We start from the raw sequence: 23,169 nt of genomic DNA on the forward strand, positions 1-23,169 counted from the left end.
GAGCATGTCCTGTTTTAATTTGGAAAGGAAACTGAAGTCTTCCCCCTCCCTTCCCTGGCCACTGGTAAGCATGCACGGACTCATCGACTCATGTCTATAAGCTCACGTCCTCCCTGGAGGTCCCTGGTGGGGCCTGAGGTTTGGCCGAGCCTTCTCTCCTGATGCTGGGCACACATTGTCTGCATTCAGCCACGTGTAATCCTTCCTGTCTGCCTGTGAGTTGGGCACACAGTACCGGCACTTGGGCCCACCCTCTTCTTTAGTAGCAATTAACCTTTACTACAGAGCTTCCTTTGAAGTTTGCTCATGTTTTTATTACAAAACTGCAATGAGAAACATAATGGGGGGAAATGTCTAAATTTCTGAGTTACCTAATCTGTTCAATTCCCTAGTCGGGCTCCTCTTGGCAGCTGTTTCATACAGCTATGATCTCAGCCAGTCTGCCTGAGATCTCAAATCATGTTTCTGTCTCGGCCTATTTTTAAGATTAGGGAGCTGCTAAGCACCACACACACACACACACACACACACACACACACACACACACACTCACACATGCCACTCATTGCTAGCAAATGGACATGGATGTGCATATTGTGGGCAAGTTTGTACAGCCAAGTCAACATGGTTTCATGGTTATAGCTAAAGTTGAGCTCTGTGCTTTGAACAGTAACATTAATGTTGCATTAGTCGCTGAACACTTTCTATCAATGGACTGACTTTTGGAGCAGAGAGGAAAACATTTCCGCTACCGTCAGGAAGGACAACATGGAGTGATAAGCATTTTGATGGCCATTGAATGCTATTAATGGGTGAAGCTCAGGAGCTTGAATGGCATCTGCCCAGAAAATGTTCAGTTAAACTAAGCAGAGAAGCCAAAAGAAACAACTGGTGAGTTATATAAATCCCACAAAAAGAGAAAGCATCTCAGGCCAGCCTTGCAAATAAGGGCCAAAGAATTATGAGTGAAACGACATTTTTTTTTTTTTCCTAGCCCGCCGTTCACAGGAGCTCAAATAAATGAAATCATTTTTCCTCTGCTTTTCACTGAGTAGTAAATCACTGGTAATCCAAGCCTGGAAGAAAAGCAACTATGAAACTCAATGAAAATAAGAGAGAGTACCTCACCCTTATCAGAATAGGTGAGGACTTTCTAAGAAAACGTAAAAAATGCAAAGACAACATGAACTTAGTTCTACTGAAGATAAAAAGTTCTAGGACTGTATCCAATAGAAAACTATAGAGAAAATGTGTAAGAGTTTATCCAAGGGCTAGTTTGTCATTAATCGGACAGAGTTGAAGCCCATCTTAAGAAATGAGAGAAGGCTATGCATAATTTGTATTGGGAGAAATATGAGTCACTGAAAAAATATTTGGTCTTAGTAATCACTGAGGTATAGATTAAGGAAACGACTGATAGTTTTCCTACTGATAAAAATGGAAAACAGCACATATTGGTACCTGTGAATATGGTTGGTAGCAGTATACATTGATAAATGTATTTGGAAAAGAAACTGCCAATACTTGCTAGCTTTTAGTAGAGATCCTATCTAAGAAAATTGAAATGGATAAATACAAATATTTATATAGAGGGTATTCATTTTACCGGGATTAAAAAACTAAAAGCAACATGACTACTATAGACACATTTCACTTCCTGTGGGTCCCTATAATGGTAGAACATAGAGCAAATGCATGTAAGTTTAGAAAATAGGAAAAAAAGAGAAAATTACAATTATTATTTACAATATGCTATCAAATGAAAAGGCTGAACAACAGATTGTTTACACAGGAGACATACCTTTGAAGACCCAAACTTCTAGATGGATCTTTAAAGAAACTAAAAGGCAAATGGCCTGTGTGAGAAAGTGAAGATTGGGTTTGAACAGTTGCTAACTGTAGATTTTCTGTTTAGTATCTTTTACTTTAGGATTCTATATTTGAAGAAAATTATCTTTCACATCACTTTTTCCCCACTGGATTACAGTGAGTTTACACAGCAATGGACACTGTTATTACTGGTATTAAGTTTGCAATTTCCTCTTAGATTCTGATATCTTCTAAACTAAACTCTTCCAAACTGAAAACCTGGGTAATTATTCAGACAGCCACAGAAATAAGAATATAATTGAAGTGTGGGCTGTTGCTCGATCTCTAGGCACATTAGAATGCTTAAAATTTGAATTAAAAATGTTCACTTCCAGTAGGATTTCCCAAGCCATTTGCTTCAAATCCAACAAGAAACTCTTCTCTGTGTCTTTGCCGAGTTAATGTTACAACCAAAGGATCCACGAAGCAAATTACAGTTGGAGGCAGAGCAGCTCCAAGAAGTTACAAGGGTTATTTATCTTTATGGGCCCACTGATGTATGCCACACGCCCTACCTGATACTTTCCTATTGTAAATGTGCCCAATCTGTCAGAGCAATATCCAGGAAGTCTTTAATTGACTACTGCTATAGCTCAGGGAATAGATCTACCAATTTCTCCCCAATAACAGAGATTTAATGGAGATGGAATAATGGAGGGTTGTTTTTCATTTAGATGGAGTGTCTTAGCAGCTCTTTTGGAGAGTTATTGAGTAATGTGCACAGAGGTGTCAGTTTATTCTCTCTTATGCAAATATTCAATATGGTGTGATAAACCACATCCATGCTGAAAAGTTTATAAATGCTAGATTGCGTTGAATATGATTGTGTGGTTTGATAGGGAAAAGTCAGTAGTTTTCTGTTTCCATTCTTGTCACCCCAGCTCTTTTCATATTTTATTTAATTCAGATGATACTAGTTGGATGGTGGCTTAAGACAAATCACCTGGGCTTTCTGTGTTGAAACCTGCGTGTGGACAGCTAGAACTGGATCTTTTCCTATACTCATTTGATTGCTTAAGTTGTTTTATGGGGCTTAATTAGAACATTATTTTTTCATTTTTAACAGGGTTATATTTTGTCTTTAAATTCAAATTCTTCTGAGCAGCAGGCAGGGCACACATATCTTGCTGGAGCTGGGTTCGCAGCATAGTCATTTAGACTCCGGACTAGGAGAGTTCACAATGACAAGGAGCCCATAGGATTCATTGTGACAGTGGGAGGGCTCATTTGTTAATTGTCTCAGTCTTTTTCTAAGATTTGAGATCCTTTTGTTGGACCTGATACCTTGACTGGTTTAACTTATGGGAGAAATAGAGAAAATTTCACTGCCCTTTGAGAAAGAATTACTGGAAGAATAATGTTCTATTTATTTAGATGCCTTTATATTTTTTATTTCTTGGATGAAGAAGATTATAAATTCCATGATATCATTTAGTTTATATTATTTCTCAAAGGAAAAAAATTCTGACTATGAGCAGGGACTCCCTTTGAGGATGTATTTTGTGGCGTTCCATTTACGTTGGTTGACTGCTTCAATTCCAGAGAGATGCCATTGATTTTAAGTTAATTTGTTTGTTTGTTTGTTTTTAGAGACATGGTGACACTCTAAAGCCTATGTCTGTCTCAAACTACTAAGCTTACAGAGTCTTCCTGCTTCTAGTCTTCCAAAGAGCTGACACCATAGGAGTGTTACCATGTCTGCCCTGAAAATGGTTTCTATATGTTTATCCTGCATCCAAAGTGTTCATGAATATTTTGATGAAGTATAAAATCAGTTGGAATTTTCAAGTACATTTAGGGTGTTATTAAAAATAATTATTTTGCTACTAGATATGAATGAAAAGTCTGATAATCTACTGTGCTCCACCACTTTTTTTCTTAAAGGTAGTTGTCAGGACCAAAATAATTTACAATTTTCAGTGGGATGATGTTGGTTTGGTATAATGATTCAATAAAATTATATGCACATTTAATTACCTACTTTGCAAGTATTCATTAATACGTGCTGTGTGCAGATCCCTTGGAGAATTCCCACTTCATGGGAATCCTAACCTAACTCATCAAGGGTTTATTTCCTTGTTGGAGATAAAACATTAAGTCCTAAGTGGCAATGCATGCAATTTGATTGCAGAATAGAAAGGTAAAATTCTGTAAGCTTAAGGAGGAAGGAGATGTTGTGTAGACTGAGATGAGAATGGGGCATGTTGGATCCCGAGTTGGGGCTTCTCCTAGAAGGAAGATTGGGAATTGGTTAGACTAGAGGGTAGAGACGGAGAGCCAGGGTAGAAGAACTGCTTGCCAAGTTTAGGAAGCAAAGATCAGTGTGCAGCTTAGGCAGTTCTGTTGAGGAGTATTGAAAATCAGAGGGAATGACTTCAAAAAGAGAGAGCTTTTTCCAAGCCAAAACATTTCTACTTTATCTTGAGAGACTGGGATCCATTGCAGTCGGTCAAGCAGGGAGGAGGATGTGCTGGGAAGATGAATTCAGTATTTGAGTTTCAAGTCGAGAGAATGGTGGTCTGGAAACCAGTGAAGAGCAAGCACTGCAATTTTAGAAATTTTAGATGCTAAATGTGAATTGAAAAAACCAGATGAAAGTAATGAATTTTGTGGAAGAATAGATTATAGGAAAAGGAGAGCAAATCTCCATGTTACTTTAAATCATCTAATGTGGATAGTTAAGGAAAATATAACATTCCTAATTGAACTGAGGAAACGGACAAGGTACCTGATTGGAGGGCAGGTGACAATAGTCACACTTTTGGACATGCTGAACTTGCATAGTAATGAACCTGAATGCTGAGAACTAGGTACCCAGTGCAAACTTGCAGCTTGTAGTTCTGTCACATGCTTAGTTTAAATGACATACTTTCAATGTTTGAATCACAATCTATCCCTTCATTAGATACAGCTTTGCATGGATTATTACTTTTTTATTTTATGTTATTTTATGTCACTGTAAGAAGCAGGATCTGGTACTCACTGGACAGTTAGTTACTCACATGAGTGGTGGTGTGAATTTCTATATCAAATAAGGGAAGAAATTGGGGGTAGAATGTGAGTCTTCTACCTTGTAGCCCAATAACCATCTTAGAAAGCTTTAATAAAACATACAGATGCAGGTTTGGTAGGAGATAGTAGTAACTATATAGTAGTATATATATAGTAGTAACTATAGTAGTTTGGTAGTAACTAAAGGTTACTAATCTGAGACGGGAGTTCTTCCATATCGTGAATAACTCATGGTTACCCAGACTGTACTAGAAATGCTATGGCAACAATCATAAGCCGTCCAGTTTACCTTCTGGTAGTTCTAACCAGAATCAGCCTCTTTATCTCCTAGCCTGCCTTCCTTATTCTGTCCTTGAGGTTCTTATGAGTCAAACCAGTGTGGGATGACTTCCAGTTCATAACTATAATAGAGAGAAACACATGCCTATTGCTTAAAGACAAAGGAAATTCCCTCCAGTTGATAGGAAATCTACTCACCCGTTGTTATTCTTTCTATTTCTTTACCTAGCCTCTAAAGTCCCCCGTATACATTTCATGAAGATCTCAATGTCTCATGGTACACTCAGGGACTTTGGGTGTGGGGTTGTACTATTTTAGGAAATCCTTAAAGCCACTGAAAACAAGGCCTTTGTTTCTTCAAAATTCTTGCAGCCTCCCCAGGATTTGGAGAGTCAGTCTACTCTCCTTGTTTCTAGTCTGGAGATTTTTTTTTCTCTTTTGGTACACTTGGGGTACCCTCCTATCTCTTTCCCTCTGGAAACTTGTTAATTTTTGATTTATGTGTGTGGATGTTTGCCTGCACACATGTATGTGCACCATGTGCTTGCCTGGTGCCTGTGGAGGCCAGAAGAGGGTGTCAGATTTCCTGGAACTGAAGTTGTAAGTGGTTACAGTAGATTGATGTATAGGTTCTGGGGAGAAAAAAAAATCCTCATCTTCTGCAAAAGCAGCAAGTACTCATAGCCCATTAAGCAAGCTGTCCAGCCCCCAAATCTACCTAATTAAAAGAATGATTTTAACTTGTAGTACTTTTGAGTTTATGCAGAATAAACTACTGAAGCAAGAAATACCAAGGGTTTGGTTATTTATTTGAAATAGGAAGGAAAAAATAAAAAAAACACTAACAGAGGAAGAGCAAATACAAACTAATATTTCTATCAATATCCAGCTGCACAAATTTAAGCCTTGTTATACATGGCAACCTTTGGAGTCCTTGGTGGCCTGTTGCATTTATTTTAAGGTTCCACAAGTTGATTGATCCACCTTTCTGATATGCTATATATAGTTCTGTCAGCTCTCAATCAGGAATGTTTTGAGGATAGTAGTTGCCTACTTCTTATGTCTATTTTATTCAGAATGATAAATAAGCTGCTGGGTACTTTGCATGTAGGTGATGAGTGAGGACCATACAAGTATTAACAGATGAGGATAAGCATACTGGGTTTATTACTTTATCCCAGATAAACTAGAAGCCATAGCCTATACCCCCTGTGAATAATAGAGATTTTTAATGGGACACATTTTAACAATGGTCTTCTCTGTTTAGCTTGCAATGAACAACTTACTATGGTTACTACCCCTGTGGAATTTTGTCTTGGTTTATTAGTAGAAATTCATGAAGTTCTTATTTATTTTCAGGTAATGAGTGTGCTTATGGCAACTACCCTGAAATACCTTTGGAAGAAATGCCAGATGCTGACACAGATGGGATAGCCAATGCTCCCTCCCTCCACATTCAAGAACCAAGTTCTCCTGCGATATCCAGTGAGTCATTTACTCCTAAGGAGGGCTCGCCATACAAAGCCCCCATCTACATCCCTGATGACATCCCGATTCCTGATGAATTTGAGCTTCGAGAGTCAACTATGCCTGGAGCAGGACTTGGAATATGGACCAAAAGGAAGATTGAAATAGGTGAAAAGTTTGGGCCATACATGGGAGAGCAGAGATCAGACCTGAAAGATTCCAGCTACGGATGGGAGGTAAGAATGTCATTTGTGTCAGTTCACACATATGTTCAGGTCTGTAAATAAGAGATTAATTACACAGGTGGCCATGAGGATGTTTCATTTGTAAGTGTATCTTCAAGTTGATGTTTACATCTCACTGTTTGGTAAAGCAATGTGTTACTTAAAGGAATAGCATGATAAAAGGGACTCTGGCTGAAGAATGATCAAAAAAGCATATCAGTCTAGAAATATGAAAGGAAGAAGAATTAGTAAATTATCAACGGGTATGTGAGTTTGAAAAAGTTTTAAGGCATCTTAGACTTCTTTAAGGCATCTTAAACTTAATTCTAAGTTATCATTCAGAATATTAGATGTGGCCATCTTAAGTAGCACAGGGAGTTAGCAGACAAACTTGCTCATATTGTATATGCTATATGTTATCTTTTATGAGGCAGAGAAGTCTGGAGGAATTGAAGGAAAGCATATGGTTTTTTGGTAGCATTTATATCTATAGGTCAATTTGGTTTTACCTCTACCTTCCTCTTATATATTTTTATCTCTTTTTATCAAAAGAAGACCATTTATTTATACTGCATGGTTTCTGTAAGTGTGCATAGTAGTCATTGCAGAAATGTGTGATGATTCTCTCTATATTTAAATTGATTTAATAACTAATACATTAAATAATATAGTTATATAATAAATATATATTGAAATAAGAGCACCAACTGATTATAAAATTAGTCACTAGTTTCAGGACTGCATTGCATAGAACCCATAAGGCAGCATTCAATAGTTGGCAGCATTTAATAACAATATCTAATTTAATTTCATTTCTATAAGAACAAGTAATGAGCAGTTTTAAGCTTATCATTTTCTTCACCCTTTTGTATCAACGCAGTGGGTACATATACACTTTACATTAATTTCGTTTTTATTTTCATTGCTTGAAACAGAGTTTTAGTTAATTGACCACATCAGCCTGGAACTCTCACTCCTGACTCACCCTTCCAGCACATGCTGAGGTTACAGGCATATGTTATCAAGTCTGGTTACTTCTATAGTTTGAAAAATGTTGTGACTAAATCATAACATCACAATTTCTAAAAAATCTGGTCTACAGCAGAAAAGCTTATGGGCAACCTCTGCATAGGTCAAGAGCAGTTATGGAGACGTGAGAAAGCTTTCCCTTTACAATACTTCAGCAGGATGGAAAGCAGATAAACAGGTTTCATTTTGCTATGTTCTCTAAATATTTATGATCATTAATAGAATATCTACTTAGCTTTAAGTAGAAATGAATATGCAGTACCTGTAGAATGTAATTTCATCTTTCTGTCCCCTTGTTTGTAAGGTGTCCCCTTGTAAAATATATTCAACATTCTATAACGATAACAGTTTTATTCAAAATCTGAAATACCAAAGGTTAAGTTCTTGATTGAAGATGATTGCAAATGAGTATGCCTTCTGTAGTTTTCTTCCTGGACACATCTTTGGGACCTCTGTGGGTTAGTAAAATGAGTTTTAGAAGCATGTGTCAATAAGAGACTTTTAAAAATCACCATAGCATTAATGGGTATGTGAGCTTGAGCTTGAAAAAGTTTTAAGGCAAATGTGCATGAATTTTATGTCATTATTGTTAACCTTAAAATAATGGTGATAAACAGTCTAGCAGTAAGTAACTCACTAGACTTTCATTACAAAATCTTTTGCAACATTGCTCATGGCTTTCTGTTTGAAGATCAGGCACCCCATTTCTGTCTTTAAAGAATCCAGCTGATAGCCAGTTATGTAGTATTCTTTATCATTTTAATGTTTACCTGCTTCATTTTTTTACATCTCTCTCTTTCTCCTCATCATGTTTACATACATGCACACATGTGTGCACCCCTGAGTGCCAGCATACACATATGGAAGTCAGAGGACATGTAGATTGTGGGGATTAGTCCGCTTCTTTAACCATGTGGTTTCTGTCGATCAAATTCAGGAAGAGTTTGGGAGCAAGCTTCTTTACCTGTTGAGCCATCTTGTTGGCCCTTCCCACAATTTTAAGAGTGTAAGTTGTGTACTCTGTAGATACAAGGAACACAGTTAGCAAGAAGGCTCTTCATGGCTTTGGCAAATTTTATCCTTGGTAGCGTAGCTGAGTTCTTGATCCTATCTAGTTAATACAAAATCCATTTGCTGCCAACAAGGGCACTTTCACACGGCTCTATGTCCACTCCTGCATGCTCACTTTGAATTATCCTGATGTCATATATGTTTTTAATTGTCCCTCATTCGCCCCTTATCTGATTAGACTGATAATTGTGCTCTAACTACCATGGCCTCTCTGAGGCTGCTGCACTTTTTTTTTTTAAATGATGTATACAAAGAACCCATTTAAAAGAAAGCAAATCTCTTAGACATGAGGAAATTCAGATTTGGCAAATGATCCCTGAGTGCCTACTATGTGTCAGATCCTGCATTACTGATTTCCTTTGCAGCCACTTGTTCTAAAGGAGTAACTCAGTGCTGTCCGGACTACTCTTTACTCTCCTCCTGGCTGCTCTCCTTGTACACTTCTCCTTTCAATAAGTTGCATTTCCATCTGCCCAGTTGTTCAGAATGTTTCTTGCCTGTACTTACTTCCACACCAGCCACAACCCTTTGTCGTTTCCATTCCCACAACACTCTGCTCTTCATGTACACTGTTCTCCATCTCATAGACACTGTTAGGCATCTCCTTTCATCCTTAGAGAATTTTTTATTTCTTCTTTGAGTGTCCTCTTTGCACGGAGTCATCTACAAAGTCCTAATCAGAACCTAGTGTTGGTTAAATTTTGTTCCACTGACTGCAGCGAAACCATTTACTGAGAAGCTTGCAATATTCTGTGGTGTACAGGCTTGTCTATAGGTTTGCTTAGAGTTTTTAAAGCTACACTCTTCCTGGTGTAGCCTTGATGGTATTTCACAAAGTTGGGCAATATTGCCAATGCTCAGCATATTTCTTACTTTTTGTTTTAATAAGCAGATTTCATTAGACAGTTCAAGCTACCTAGACTCAGGGGCTAAGCAACAGAAATTCATTTTATCACACGGCTCTAGAGACTAGAAGTCAGACTAAAATTCTAGTTGGTTCTGGCTCTGTTGAGGCCCTGTTATTTCAGGGCCTACTCACACCAAGATATGGGTTTAGACAGTGAGCTATAGCTCTAAACCTTAAGTCATTTTGTTTACACATTACATATATCATTCCAAATATGGTATTTTGGAAAAACATCTATAAGTTTATATTTCAAGGGAATGGTATTTTTGAAGACATAATTATAAGCTCAATGTATATAGTTAGGTAAAATAACCCAGTGATAATATAATAGATATCATTTCCCCCCAAAGGAGTATTGATTTAATAAAGAAGAACCTATACAGTGTTGCAGTCTGACTGTGACTGACACAGCCTGAGCTGTGTCACCTACTACATGGGGTTAAATTCTCTAGTGTGGATTAGGAGCTTAGCACTGGCTCTAGAGGAACACAGAGGCTAAACACAGACACACCATTGGTTAGGATATAGACCACAGAAGCGTCACGGGGTAGGATAGACCACAAGAACACCATTGGTTAGGACACAGGCCAGCACTGGATCATTACTGGGCAGAGGCCAGTTACTATCTCTGAGTTTTAGAGGTCATTTCCCTTGTTCTCTCTTCTTGTTCCCTAGACTCTCAAGTGTCCCTAGAATGCTCAAAATCACGTGGCTGTGGCTTTATTTGAGAAAGAAGCACTGCTTCCTAATTCATAATGAAAACAAGGACTCAGGACAGGTTCCTAAACTTACTTTTAAGTAAATAACTATTTGAATGGTGTAGTTTAATTTTGTTTTCTAGCAGTCTGAGGTAGTTTGTTGGAAAAACTAAAGGTCAGCCTCTTTGTTTATGTGATCATTTAGCACATTTTTTTTAACCTTTATTTTCACTGGCTGTCATAAAACTCTGCAAGTATATGTGCGTCCATTAATGAGGTACCTACTCTGTGCCAAATCCCTATTATGTTCATCTTGTCCAGAACTGCTCCAAATTTGTTTGATCTGTTAATATCCAAGGTATGTGCTTTGCTTTTATTTTTTTCTTCTCAGACATACATAAAATTGTACACACAGAGAAAAATAATGATGCGTGTAGATAGTAAATTTCTCCTTTGTCCTGTTAAATAGATGAGACAGAATAGTGGAAAGAGATTATGTTCGAGTTGGAAATTCATCATCCGACTTTGATTCAGTGCTATGAAAATACATTATATTCCAGACTGTAATCCAAACTGCAATAGTGCATTGAGATATGCCTCCCTGTCTTGTAAAGCGAGCAGTCCTCATGGCCAGAAGTTTGGTTTAAGGTTAGGCAATGGTATCATCTGAGATTTTAAAACATGAAATCTCTCTGTTCACTGAAGATGAATAGTCATTAGCACCACTACCAATACTACATTTTAGAGATGCCTAACACCTACATCAGGGTTATAAAAACAAGTTGTATATCCATTGAGCCACATTTCCAAGAAGATTTTTGTCTACTTTTGAAGTTGCTTCTACTATGTGAGGAAGGCAACTCATCTATATACATGAATATCTTTAATGGATGTCACAGTAGTGACACAAGTAAGCATACTCAGGAAAATAGTAATGCAATCTAACCACAAATAACAGCATAGACCACCCACAAAGTACCTTTTCAAAGATGGTCACTATTGTGGCTTTTTACTTCATGAGGAATTAATGTCTTTTAGGAATGTTTTCATTTATTCCTAGGAATAATACAAACTAGTTCACACACAATTGGATGCATCTTCTACTCTTGTGGGTCAGAAGTCAAATACCCACATCTTCCCTCACTCAGAGATGTTATGACATTGCTCAGCATGCATCAGAACAGACTGCTGATCAGGGCCATTCAATCAGTCAAATGCTAATGAAGACACAGAGAGTAATTTGTCTGAGCCTCTTAGTTGGGTCATAGGATGTCAGGTGCAGGAAGTCATCTCTATTTATACAGGTATGAGCACCCACAGACTGATGTGCATACCTTGTTTCTTTTAAGAGTTGATCAGAGGCCAGCCATACACTCAGAATATAGGGGGAAGTGAGATCTCTATGTGTTTGAGCTCAGCCTGGTCTATAGACAGGTTGACATAGTAAAACCTTCTCTCAACAAACAGACAAACAGCAACAACATCTGTCTCTGTGAAGTCTACATCTATCTATTGGTTGGATAATAACTACAAAATTCATGGTCCCCAAAACTTTTACGTTCTTTCAAAATTAATATTTTCCATTAAAAAGGTTTTTTTAGATTTACTTTATATTAATTTATGTGTGTGTATTGCCTACATGTATACCTGTGGGCCATCTGTGTGCCTAGTGCCCAAGGAGGTTGGAAGAGGTCATCAGATCCCCTGGAACTAGAGTTCAGGATGGTTATGAACCACTATGTGTGTGCTGGGAACCAAACTTAAAGTTCTTTGCAAGAACAAGTGGTCTTCACTGTTCTTCACTAAACATCTCTCTAGTTCCCAATACTTTTCAAAAATATCAAAAATAATCAGAATTGAAATATTCTGCTCACATGTTTCTTTCATCCATTTTCCTACTCTCTCAATACCTAAGACCAGTGGGCGAGGCTTTCAAAGGGTCTCTCCTCACAGAATTCTTTCAGTCTCTTTCCTCATGATCCAGGAATCCATCTTGTTCCTGTGGCCTTTTGAAATGATGTACACAGTGGATGGAGAAAGGCTCAGCAGTTACAAGTACTTGTTGATCTTGCAGAGAACCCAAGTTTAGTTCTTAGTACCCACTGTGGATAGCTCACAGCTGTCTTTAACACTAGCACCAGGGGATCAAACATCTCTAGCCTCTGGGGACACTTACCATATTCACATACAGACACTCACAGAGTAAAAGGTAAAGTAACTCTTAAAAACCACATAGATGAATTGGCTAGTATGGGACTCTCCCAGTCTCTGAATATACAGTGTCTGGAACTGGCTGACCACCTAGGAGCTAGACTTACATACAAGAGTATTCTTTCCAGTGAGATGGTTAGATTACATGTCTTGAGGCAGACACCTCTATTCTTGTCAAACTGATTCTGAGAGTCTTGCTTATATTTACACGAACTGTATATAGACATATATATTACTGTTATAGTAACTAGTAGCACATATCTCTCACCCACGGATGGTAGGAACCACTGGGAGAACACTGTTCTTTTGACTGTTTATGACACCCTCTCTTGAGGTTTCCCAGGTTGTATGGCATAATATGGAAACCTCAAATGGTCAGCAGCCACAGGTCCACATGGTTTGTTTTTCCCTTTTTGTTGTTTAAAGTATTGTGGTGCTAAATCATCCCATGTGATACCAGTGTAGGAAGTCCACTCTGGTGCAGGCACTATCTACCCTGAGGAATGAGCAATTCCTGATGCTCTCATCTTGACAGCCTGAATCCTGTTTTCCTGAAAGCCTCACCCAAGGCTGTCTACTCTTAGAATTAGAAAAGCCATCTCATATGAGCATGAGGTATCTTTGGAGAATAGGAAGTGTATCTACATAAATCTAGTCTACAGGTAGGGGAGATTACCTGCCTCTACCATCAATGGAATTGTTTTCCTTTAACTAGAACTGATAACTTTCTACTTAAAGAAATACAGAAGTCTCTCTATTGTCTTCTGAAAGGTACTGCATCATCTTAGAGTTATGTCTTTGGCAATACATTTTTACCCTCTTGATGGAAACTAAACAGTAGGATCATAGATGGGAGGTTAGTCCTAGGTGGTACTCTCCATCTTTCTGGGGTCTCCTCAGGAAGGCATTGATCCTCCTACCTACCTGTTTAGTAGAGGATAAGATAAAGCTAGAGTTTATTCTAGGCCCCTCTAGCCTTCATGCTGGGGTAGAGGAGGTTAAGTCAGTGAATGCTGCTTGATAGACAAGATAGCTATCGAATGGGAGAGAACACACTGTCAAGTCAAGTTGAATGAAGCCAATTAACATTTTCCTGTCCTCCACTTTCATGAGCTCATGAAGCATCTTACATTTCTCAGTTTTTCTTTCTTGTATATTCTTCCCCAACTTTTTCATTTAGAGGTTTCTTGTATTTATAGTTTGTTTTATGTTGTTTTTTCCATCCAAGTGCACATTTCCTTGCTTAGGGTTTGGTGGCCAGGGAGACCACAGGTGATTTGCTTTCCGAGTGCTTAATATAGACAGGCCCTGACAAAGGGCTAGTCAAGAATTTTACCCCAGAACATACCCATATAGGTGGATACCAAATAGCAAACCCAAAAGTTGACACCATTATACTTCCCCTGCCTAAAGTACATCTAATTAAGTGATATAGATGTTACACAATGCCACAATGATGTGGGTTAGAGAAGTCCTTGCCTTGATGGACGGACGGCACATGAGGGTTTTGCTTGTGGCAAGCAAAAGGCTATCACATGTATGAGTCAGAGAATCAGCTGACTGTCTTTCTATCTGCATCTTAACCCGATGGGCTCACGTTTATTTTTAATTGTATCTGATGTAGAGATCTTACCCTCAGAGATATGAATAATGCACAGCCATAAAGGGCAAGTGCATTGACAGTTAAAATCAGTTTTATAGCCTGGTGTCATTCACAGTGTCTTTCCACACCCCCAGCTTTAGTTGTCACTGATAATGTTCTTAGAATTCCTAGCTCTTGAAGACCTGGTTCTTCTGTGGTTGTTACAAATACATGAAACAAAGTTTTCCTGAGTTCCAGCAGCTGCTCCTATACCCAGCATTTGGTTAGCATTTGTTGCTTATCCAAGCCCCCTCTACTCTTCAAGTGTCAGAGAGGGATAAAAATTGCTCCAAAAGAGATACTCAAAAGGAAAAAGAATTATCATTGTGTTTAATAAGAGAAACGACAAGCAATCATAATTCTTTCCATTAAGTAAATATGTTAGAAAAATTTATTATGAAATGACGCATTATGCAAGCCAGGAATCAAAGATGACATCCTTGCATTAAATACGGTAGATGCCATTAAGGAAAACAGTCAATATGTCACTAAGCCACGGCCTGTAAAAATTAAATTGATTTGGTAAATGTAAGTAAGATAGATCTGTTTGCTTTCATCATCAATTTTGAGTGGGTGAACAGGTGATGTCACCAACCTGGGAGCGATAAAGATGCAGGACCATCTGGAAAGGCAGGTGATGGATGGGCAACTGCTTTTGGGTAGTGACAGTGCTGGGGTACTTTGTCACTTGGGATGCAGTACTTAATAACTTTTCAATACCATCATAATAAATTTCGCTGCCTTATTAATATAGAAATGGTGAGTTATGACCTCAACGGTGAGTGTAAATAACTGGAGATGCGGCCGTCAAAAGCTGATTGTTCCAGCATGTATCTTTAAGCAACACAGTTCACTCGTGATAATCAACCCATGTCTATACCGGTACAGTTTATTGCACTTGTCAAAGGAAAAAGTAGTATTATTCAAAATTATATGAAGTCGTAATAAACAAGTTGAATATATTATCAGACTTTTCCTGTAAGTTTTCAAACATGGGGCAGTAAATAATTTTTAATAATGTCTTTTCATGTAAAATAATGTCCATATGCTGTAATAACATCCTTGCTTAACTATTAACAAAACAGTCAACTTCTTTGTATGATTTCAAGGATATTTTTGTGTGTACTTTTCAGTCGTGAGACCTCTGAGGCACGAAATCCTTCTGCATTAAAGGAGCGGAGACAGGAGCCTTAGAACATTTCATTAACACACTCCAAAGTTGCTGAGTACAGACCATGTCACACATTTCTATTTTAATTGAACAGATGTACTTAAGAGAAAACCACAGCAAACAAAATAAAGACAAAATTATAAACATGTGTCAGCAAGCAGCGGGCAGGCAGGAGCCCCTTATGAGCATCTGTGTATACTTTATGGAGAGCCACGGACTGCACTTCATAAGTTTGCCACTGATGTTTCCAGTTTAATGAGGAGAAACCAAATATGTAGATAGGTGTAAGTTGAAGATGAATTATTGGATCAATCACTTAGCACCATCGAGGGTGTCTGCCATTGTTCAAGGGGAAATAGCTAGGGCTAGGCGGCCATTGTCTGCACAGCAGGGTGCCCAGTGTGCAAGGGAATATGGAAAACTTCCTCCTTCCTGTCACTGAGATCTTTATATTATTTCTGGGCCAGGCTGTCTTTGAATTCTGACGTTGTCTTTCAGGCTGCAGCCTGCCAGCCTCTTAAACAAAATGCCTCTCCACCATTTCTATTACTGCTGAAAAGACAGCCAGCAGTCTATTAACAGGCAATAAACCTCAGGAAACCCAGGCCTCATTTCTTGGGTCAGAGGTGAAAATTGCATACTAAATGAAACAAAGGTGTGCCTTGAGCGCTCTAGAAGCTCACCAGAATGAGCACACGTGTTCTTAGCCAGAGTCTCCCACTTAAAGGGGAAGGAGTAATCATAACGGTGGCCCATGGAGTTAAGTACTCAGTTGAGAGAAATTATATCAATCTGACAAATATAGCCTTCACAGGAGATAAAGTCTCTAATGATCTTAAATGCATATATTTATCATTTAATTCAACGACCCTGTTCCCTTGGGTTTTAGACCAACTGTGTTTTCCCCTGAAGCTTGGGAACGTTTTACTAGCCCAGAGAATAATGGCTATTTGTCAGAAGTTCCAAAGTTGAACAACACAGTTGGAAGCAAAGGACAGGAGAGGGGGAAATGGTTAATGAGATCATTCTACCTCAGAGAATATTAATATGAAGTTTTATTGACGTGCAAACTGCAGTTTTTTCGTGGGTGAACAGTAGGCAGCACATGGGATAATGAAGAAATTTTAATCAAAGTAATTTTCATCACATTTTATTACCATGTATGTCAACAGCACACACAGCATGTTAATATGTAAAAAGGAGCTCCTAAATGGGTAGGCCTCATGCAAGGTGGATGTGGAAAGGTCCAAAGGAGACACAGGAACACAAGTTCTAATATTTTATTTTGTCAGGAAAAGTGGGGAAACAGGAGCGCCCTAAGAATAAAGAGGCCTTTGTGGATGGTGGGCTTTTCCTCACTGCGTTCTAGGTCTCGTGTGATGAAACCTACAGTGATGCCCAGGAAGCACGGTGACTCTTGTGTCGTCCTTTGTGAGACTGTCAGGGCCTTTGTTCATGCTGTCAGTCAACTGTTCGGCACCCCCCCCCCACCCCTACCCTCAGGCAGACACATGGGTAACTGCAGTAGCTACTTGCAAATAGATTTCTGTAACACTGTATTATCCTGCAGGCCTTTGCTCCGGAGCTCCCAGCCCCCATCTCCAACAATCTAGCCATTCATGTGGCATAGCCCCTCGCTCACTCCTTCACCATGTGTCTAGTGGTTTGTGTTTCAGTGCCATGTGTGACACAGTGGAACGAACACTGGGCTGGTTGCCAGGAACCTGGAGTTTTTGCCCCAAGTCAGACTCGGGACCTTGGAAAAGTCGTTTGACTTTCTTCTGTCTCAACCCCGTCCATACCCATGTGGAATATTCTCTAGGGTAACTAGTTTGGAGGTTTTATTTATAGTGAGGCCATGTTTGGGTCTTTGTGTTCTGGGAAGAATACACATTTATTTCAAATTAAGTAAAAAATATGTGCATATCTTACAGTTTCTCTTGGTAAAACTACTGTAAACTTGTGGTTTGCAGACTTGAAACAAAAGCAATTTTGGTACGTGCATCCCTCCCTGAATCTTATGTTTTAGCAGAGCAGTTGCTTGAAAACCTAACCTGTCTTTTGAATAGAAAGTTAGTGGGTGAGAGATACTATGCTTTTCCTAGCTCTCCTTGGAAAGGTTTGTTCCTGGAGTAGGCCAAATTCAATGTCACTAGTGTACTGTGTACTGTGAACACTAGTGTAGTTTACAAAGCAATATTCAAAGTTACCGTTTTTTGCCCTTTTAAATAGAACATAGATACAATGGGCTTGTTTAAACAAAACAGTACAAAACAGCAAGAAAAGAGACAGTGTAAGGTTTAAAGGAATGCTTCTTCTGTTTAAACTGTACTAGCTGGCTTCTAATCTAAGTGCTTAAGCATCTTTCTCCAGTTTACCTGTGACAATAGGATGGAGTAACTATGGCAATGACCTCAGGGGTCAGATGTGAAGGTCAGGTTGAGAAACTGCACAGAGGACCTCAAGCAGGGTGCAGGTCTGTGGTATGCATCCCCTGGTGAGCTGCTTCATGCCTTCATGATCACCCTTCTACTGGAGAAAGGATGCTTACTATCTATATGAAAAGACTAGAAAATTAAATGTCCTGGGTTTGCAGAGCTGTAACATTCCAGAATTAAATAGCATGTACTTTCTGAATACTGTTTATAAGTGACTTTCATGTGGCCCAAATACTTCTAAGTAGACACTTGATGAGGCTTAAATGGATTTTGAGTAGAGACCTTAGGAAGTGTCCCTTAACTATGAGAAGGAAGGAGGGGGGATTTGTCTAATGAACCTGTGTTGCAGCAAGGTGGGGAGGGTGGGGGGGGGAGTTAATCATTTAGGCATCTGCAGCACAAGCTTGGGAGATAGCTCAGCAAATGAAGTCAGGCTCCAGAACCCAAGTTTAAAAAATACAGCAGAGCATAATGGCCTAACCTTGTGATTCCAGATCTAGGGAAGCAAAGACAGGCGTAGCCCCAGGACTCATTGGCCAATCAGGCTAACCTACCTAGGGAGTCCAAGGTCAGTGAGAGAATATCCCTGAAAAAAAAAAGAATAAAGAAAAAAAGAAAGAAAGAAAAGAAAGGAAGAGAGAAAGAAAAGAAGAGAGAAAAAAGAAAAAGAGAAGAAAGAAAGGGAAGGAAAGAAAGAAAGGAGAAAGAGACAAGGTGGTAAGTGGTGGCAGAAGATGACAGTATCTGACAATACCTGAGGTTATCTTAGCTTTTGCACACGTGCACACACTCCAGCCCTGACTCTCTTACCGCTGACTTCAAGCAACATTGTTTGGAGACTTCTTTAGTTCCTTGCTTCCTTACTGCTCATTTTGACACTAAATATTCCCTTATCTTGCAAACTCTCCCTTTTTAGGCTTCAATCAGAGAGAAGGGTGCAGCTGGTTTGTTCCACAGGAAGAGGGTGATCTGGTCAGGGAATCTGAATGCTTTTGTTCCACTGTGTAGTCTTCTTCAGGAACTGCTGCTGTGGAACCTTCCTGACTGACCTAGAGAACACACACAGCTCCTGTTAGCAAGAATCCTCAATAGAGTAGCAATGCCTCCTTTTAAATGAAGACAGTATACTTTGTCCTCCACAGGATCCTGTTGCATATGAAGTGACATTAGCCATGCTGTCAACTAGCATCTTTTCTGGGCCCTGTTCAGTGACTTATGGTGTGACAGTAATGTTTTATCACAAGATTATAAGTCTCTAGGTTGTGACAAAATAAGACATGTATCGTGAGCTCTAGCACTTCTCCTGATCTTATCTGTTATCATCTGTTCACACATACCACTTCACTTACAGTGTTATCTAGACAGAGACTGGGGAAATTAAGTGGAATAGAAGATTCTCAATGACTTAACATACTAAGCTTTGCTATTTGTCAGAACCTCTGAATTCTTTGAATGTAAGAAGCATCAGCAGTTGGATTGTTATCTCAGAAAAATGACATTTGTACTTTTTAAAATGGAGGCCACTGTCTCTCTAACGCCTAACATGTTGCAGTGGAAGACTTTGGATGATAATTTGAGGATTGACAGGTGGATGGAGCAGTAGCCTAAAGTCCAAAGTTGAGTCTCCCTCAGTATGGAGAGAAACTTCTCAAAGGAACAGTGAGAAGGGCCAGGACCCCATACGGAAGGCCCCATCATTCAGTTCCCTTAGCCATGGAAACTCTGGGTTACTGTCTACCCTCTTCTATAACATCTACAGGACTAGTTTGTTGCAAAAAACTCTTGCTACATTTTATGACTCTTTATACATTCTGTACTATTCCAAGATTTCTTGTGCACAGGGGTGGGGCAGAGTTTCCACTGAGAACAACAAGGATTTCGTAATATGTAATTGAAATTTTAGATGTTAGAAAAGGGATCAATGTTGAGAAATCCAGGTAAGAAAATCTTTTCAAGAGAATCTCTCTTTGTGTGTACCTTCCAAAGCCTGAAACATTAATTCTATAAGGATACTATCAGCAATATAAAAGTTGCAGAGTAGTTGGGTTTGTAGATAGATGCTTCAGGTTAAAAAATAAACTGAGTGCTTGCTGAAATGATGAAGTAAGTTGCAGGAGCCCAGAGCCATTGCCTTGTTGGAGACACTGTAACGGGACATATGCAGCCGCATGTCGCCATGCTGAGCTCAGCTCACAGCTGCTTGTACCTCTCTCGAGGACTTCAGCTGACTGCTGGAGACATGGCTCTGCCATTGACTTGATTTTGGGCTCCATCAGTTTTCCTTAAAACTGATTTAGAGGTAAGTTGCAATTGGATAGCACAACTGGAGAACTGCTGTCCATGATTTGTCCAGCTATGTACCCCAGAGCAGTTGCAGTACTCTTAGTGTGAGTAAGGGCAAACAGGATTTCCTTTTCAGTTTCTGTGGAGTTCGAGGAAAGGTTCAGGCATAGTGGTGCTTGAAATAGTAGAACTTTAAAGTCAAGAATGGTAGAATTCAGCGCTGTGATGTGCCAGGTCTGTAGATGAGCATGACTCTTCTTAAAACTGAAGTCAGGTAGACAAGAATTAATACAAGTGAGCTGGGCTGTTGGATTAGGTAGTCTTATTTGAAAAAAAAAAAACCCACCAAGGTAGGATGCTAAAATTTATCAGAAAGATGGTAGAAGTTAAAAATAAGCAGGTAGCTGCCCAGATCAAGCAATCTGTCCAAGTAGATTTGTCTGTGATCTTTCTGAAAGCCACTTGCCGTATGTATGTATGTATGTATGTATGTATGTATGTATGTATGTATACACACACACACACACATATATATATATGTATATACATATATATATATATATATATTCTTATAGGAAAACATGTCTGTGTTTACCTATTTGTGAACTAAATATTATTGATTCTCTTTAGTCTGGAAAGTGAGTTCATCCTTCCTGTGAGGCCTCTGAGCTTGTTAAACTAGGCAGGATGGAGCTTGGTTTTGGATAGTCTTGTTTCCTGGTCCTACAACTCAAATCGTTGGTTTTTCTACTCTATAAAAGAAAAGTGGTTTTCTATAGTTTTAGATGAGACACACTCTCTTTGAAGTAATATGCTGGTTCTTTACACAGGGCCACTCAGGTATATTACACAAATGTCAGAAGAAAATTATGTGGTAATGAAAACTAGTCTGTCCACGTTTTTAAAAAATGAGGGAGTGTATTTTCAGGGAGACTGGAAACCTCTATTTAATGTAAGTCCTTTGGTCGTTGAGATGTGTCAGAAACCCTGCCCTTTATTCTGAAGTGCCAGTGCGTTAATGCTGAAATGTAAAAATAATAAACAGCTGACATTTTAGGCACAGACTAAACACCAAACAAATGACATCACATCAAAGCCCCTGAGAAAGTGACAGGATGAGGGGATGCCAAGGGAAAGGGTGCACGAAGCAAACCCTTGGGTGGGAGTGTAGATGCCTCTGCCAGCTTCTTGCACTGGAAATGTTTTGTTTGTATGGACCATTGTTTTTAGTTAGGGATTTGTATGAGACACTGAGGAAGCACAGAAGCGAGCATATAGTCCCCAAATCACTCTTGCTTTTTGCCTCTTATTAATTAGTATCTAAACTCCACAAATGTGTCACCTGAACACTGTATGCTCTTAGGACCTAGAGGGTATACAGGGGAGAGCTGTAGCCCCTTCCCCTTCTCCCTCTCCTCTCTCATCTTCTTTCAGTTTTCTTCTGATGGTTACTTTTTCGTAGTTAACTATAGAAGTCAGCCAGTAACTCCCCTCACCTAATAGGTTTTGGTTAAGTTAATTGAATGTCCACCTAAGGTATTTGTCACCTTTCTGAAAATAATTATTCACAGGGCTTGAGCATCTAAGGGACAGTTACTCATTCTGAGGACACAGGTGTGGAGCACACCTGTGGGGAGTCACTCATGGGGCCATTGTCTCTGTGTGAAATGACTCACAGCTGTTCACCATGTGCTGATAAAGAAGGGAGGAGGCATCTTAGGTCCAGAAGAAACTCGCCTCTTAAATTAATAGTCTTTTCACTCACCCTCATCCCTTCGTTACTTGGAGAAAAACACTTAATGCCCGGAATTGCTGTGACCGCCGCTAACAAGGCAGTGCTGGCTTTATAGGCGTTTCCTGTAACTGTTCCCTTTAGCTCTGAAGATCCACTTATATTGAACTTTATAGAAAAAAAATGTTGTAAAGTTTTCTAGTTTTGAAAACAAAATTTCTTATTAAAACCTGTGATCTGTAATTTTAATGAATGCCAGCCACACTTTCAGTCTATTGGTAGGTAAGTAGCTCTCGGCATTTCCACTATTCCTAACGGAGCAGAAATATGCAGCTATTTACTGAGTACTAGTGGGTATTCATAAAGGGTTTTGTTGTCGTTGTTGTTGTTTATTTTTGTTTTTTTTATGGGATTTTTACAGAAATTTCTCAACCTTGCACCAGATTTCATAGCACAATGGATAAAAACTGAGAAATTTAGCAACCAGATCTCAGCATCTACTTGGCATTAAATTTGGCAGATTTAAAAAAATTCTATGATCATTTTTCTTTTCCTACAAGACATCACTCTTGCTCATTCTTCAAAAACATTTGCCCTAGCGTGGGGAATTATAGATAATTCCATGCAGCAGGTTTAACCTACCGTTTTCTCAGTGAAAAGAATAGCCTAGCATGGTCCCGATTTTCTTTGGTTTCCTCCCATTCTCAAAAGAACCAGTGGTATTCACATTTCTTTGTCTAACAGTTTTATAATGTCTTAAGAGATTAACAGTGAGCGTGAATGAGGGCCTATGGATTAGGCAACAAAAGCCGGGGACGTCCACTACCTTGCTCACAGATTTCAAATCTTCCGGCATCTCCAAGCGATGTATAGAAACTAAGAAAAGATAATAAGTACCAGAGTCTCAAAAGTGTTTAGTGATTCAAAAAATTCAGATGTCATGTCAGAACTGACAGACTGATGGAGCCGTCCGTGGCAGGGCCTACTTTTTGTCTTATGTTCAGTTCTCATACTGAGTGAACGCAGATGTTATCGCGGTACCCCAGACAGTCAGTCAGTGAGATGTGACAAGCTATCAACGGGGTTATACTGAGTTGGTTTTGCAAAATTACCCACAAGCCTCCCAGCATCTCTTT

The 23,169-nt window shown here is 39.1% G+C and overlaps 1 protein-coding gene across 1 annotated transcript in view; it reads left to right on the forward strand.

The window, feature by feature from the left end:
• Mecom (MDS1 and EVI1 complex locus) overlaps positions 1-23,169 on the forward strand; it is a 541,930-nt gene that overhangs the window by 255,134 nt on the left and 263,627 nt on the right. Inside the window, exon 2 of the mRNA XM_028761727.1 lies at positions 6,520-6,863. Coding sequence (XP_028617560.1) covers positions 6,520-6,863 — 344 coding nt within the window. The remainder of the gene's footprint in view (positions 1-6,519; positions 6,864-23,169) is intronic.

This window comes from Grammomys surdaster, unplaced genomic scaffold (assembly GCF_004785775.1).
Source record: "Grammomys surdaster isolate TR1022 unplaced genomic scaffold, NIH_TR_1.0 62, whole genome shotgun sequence".
NCBI classification, from domain to species: domain Eukaryota; kingdom Metazoa; phylum Chordata; class Mammalia; order Rodentia; family Muridae; genus Grammomys; species Grammomys surdaster.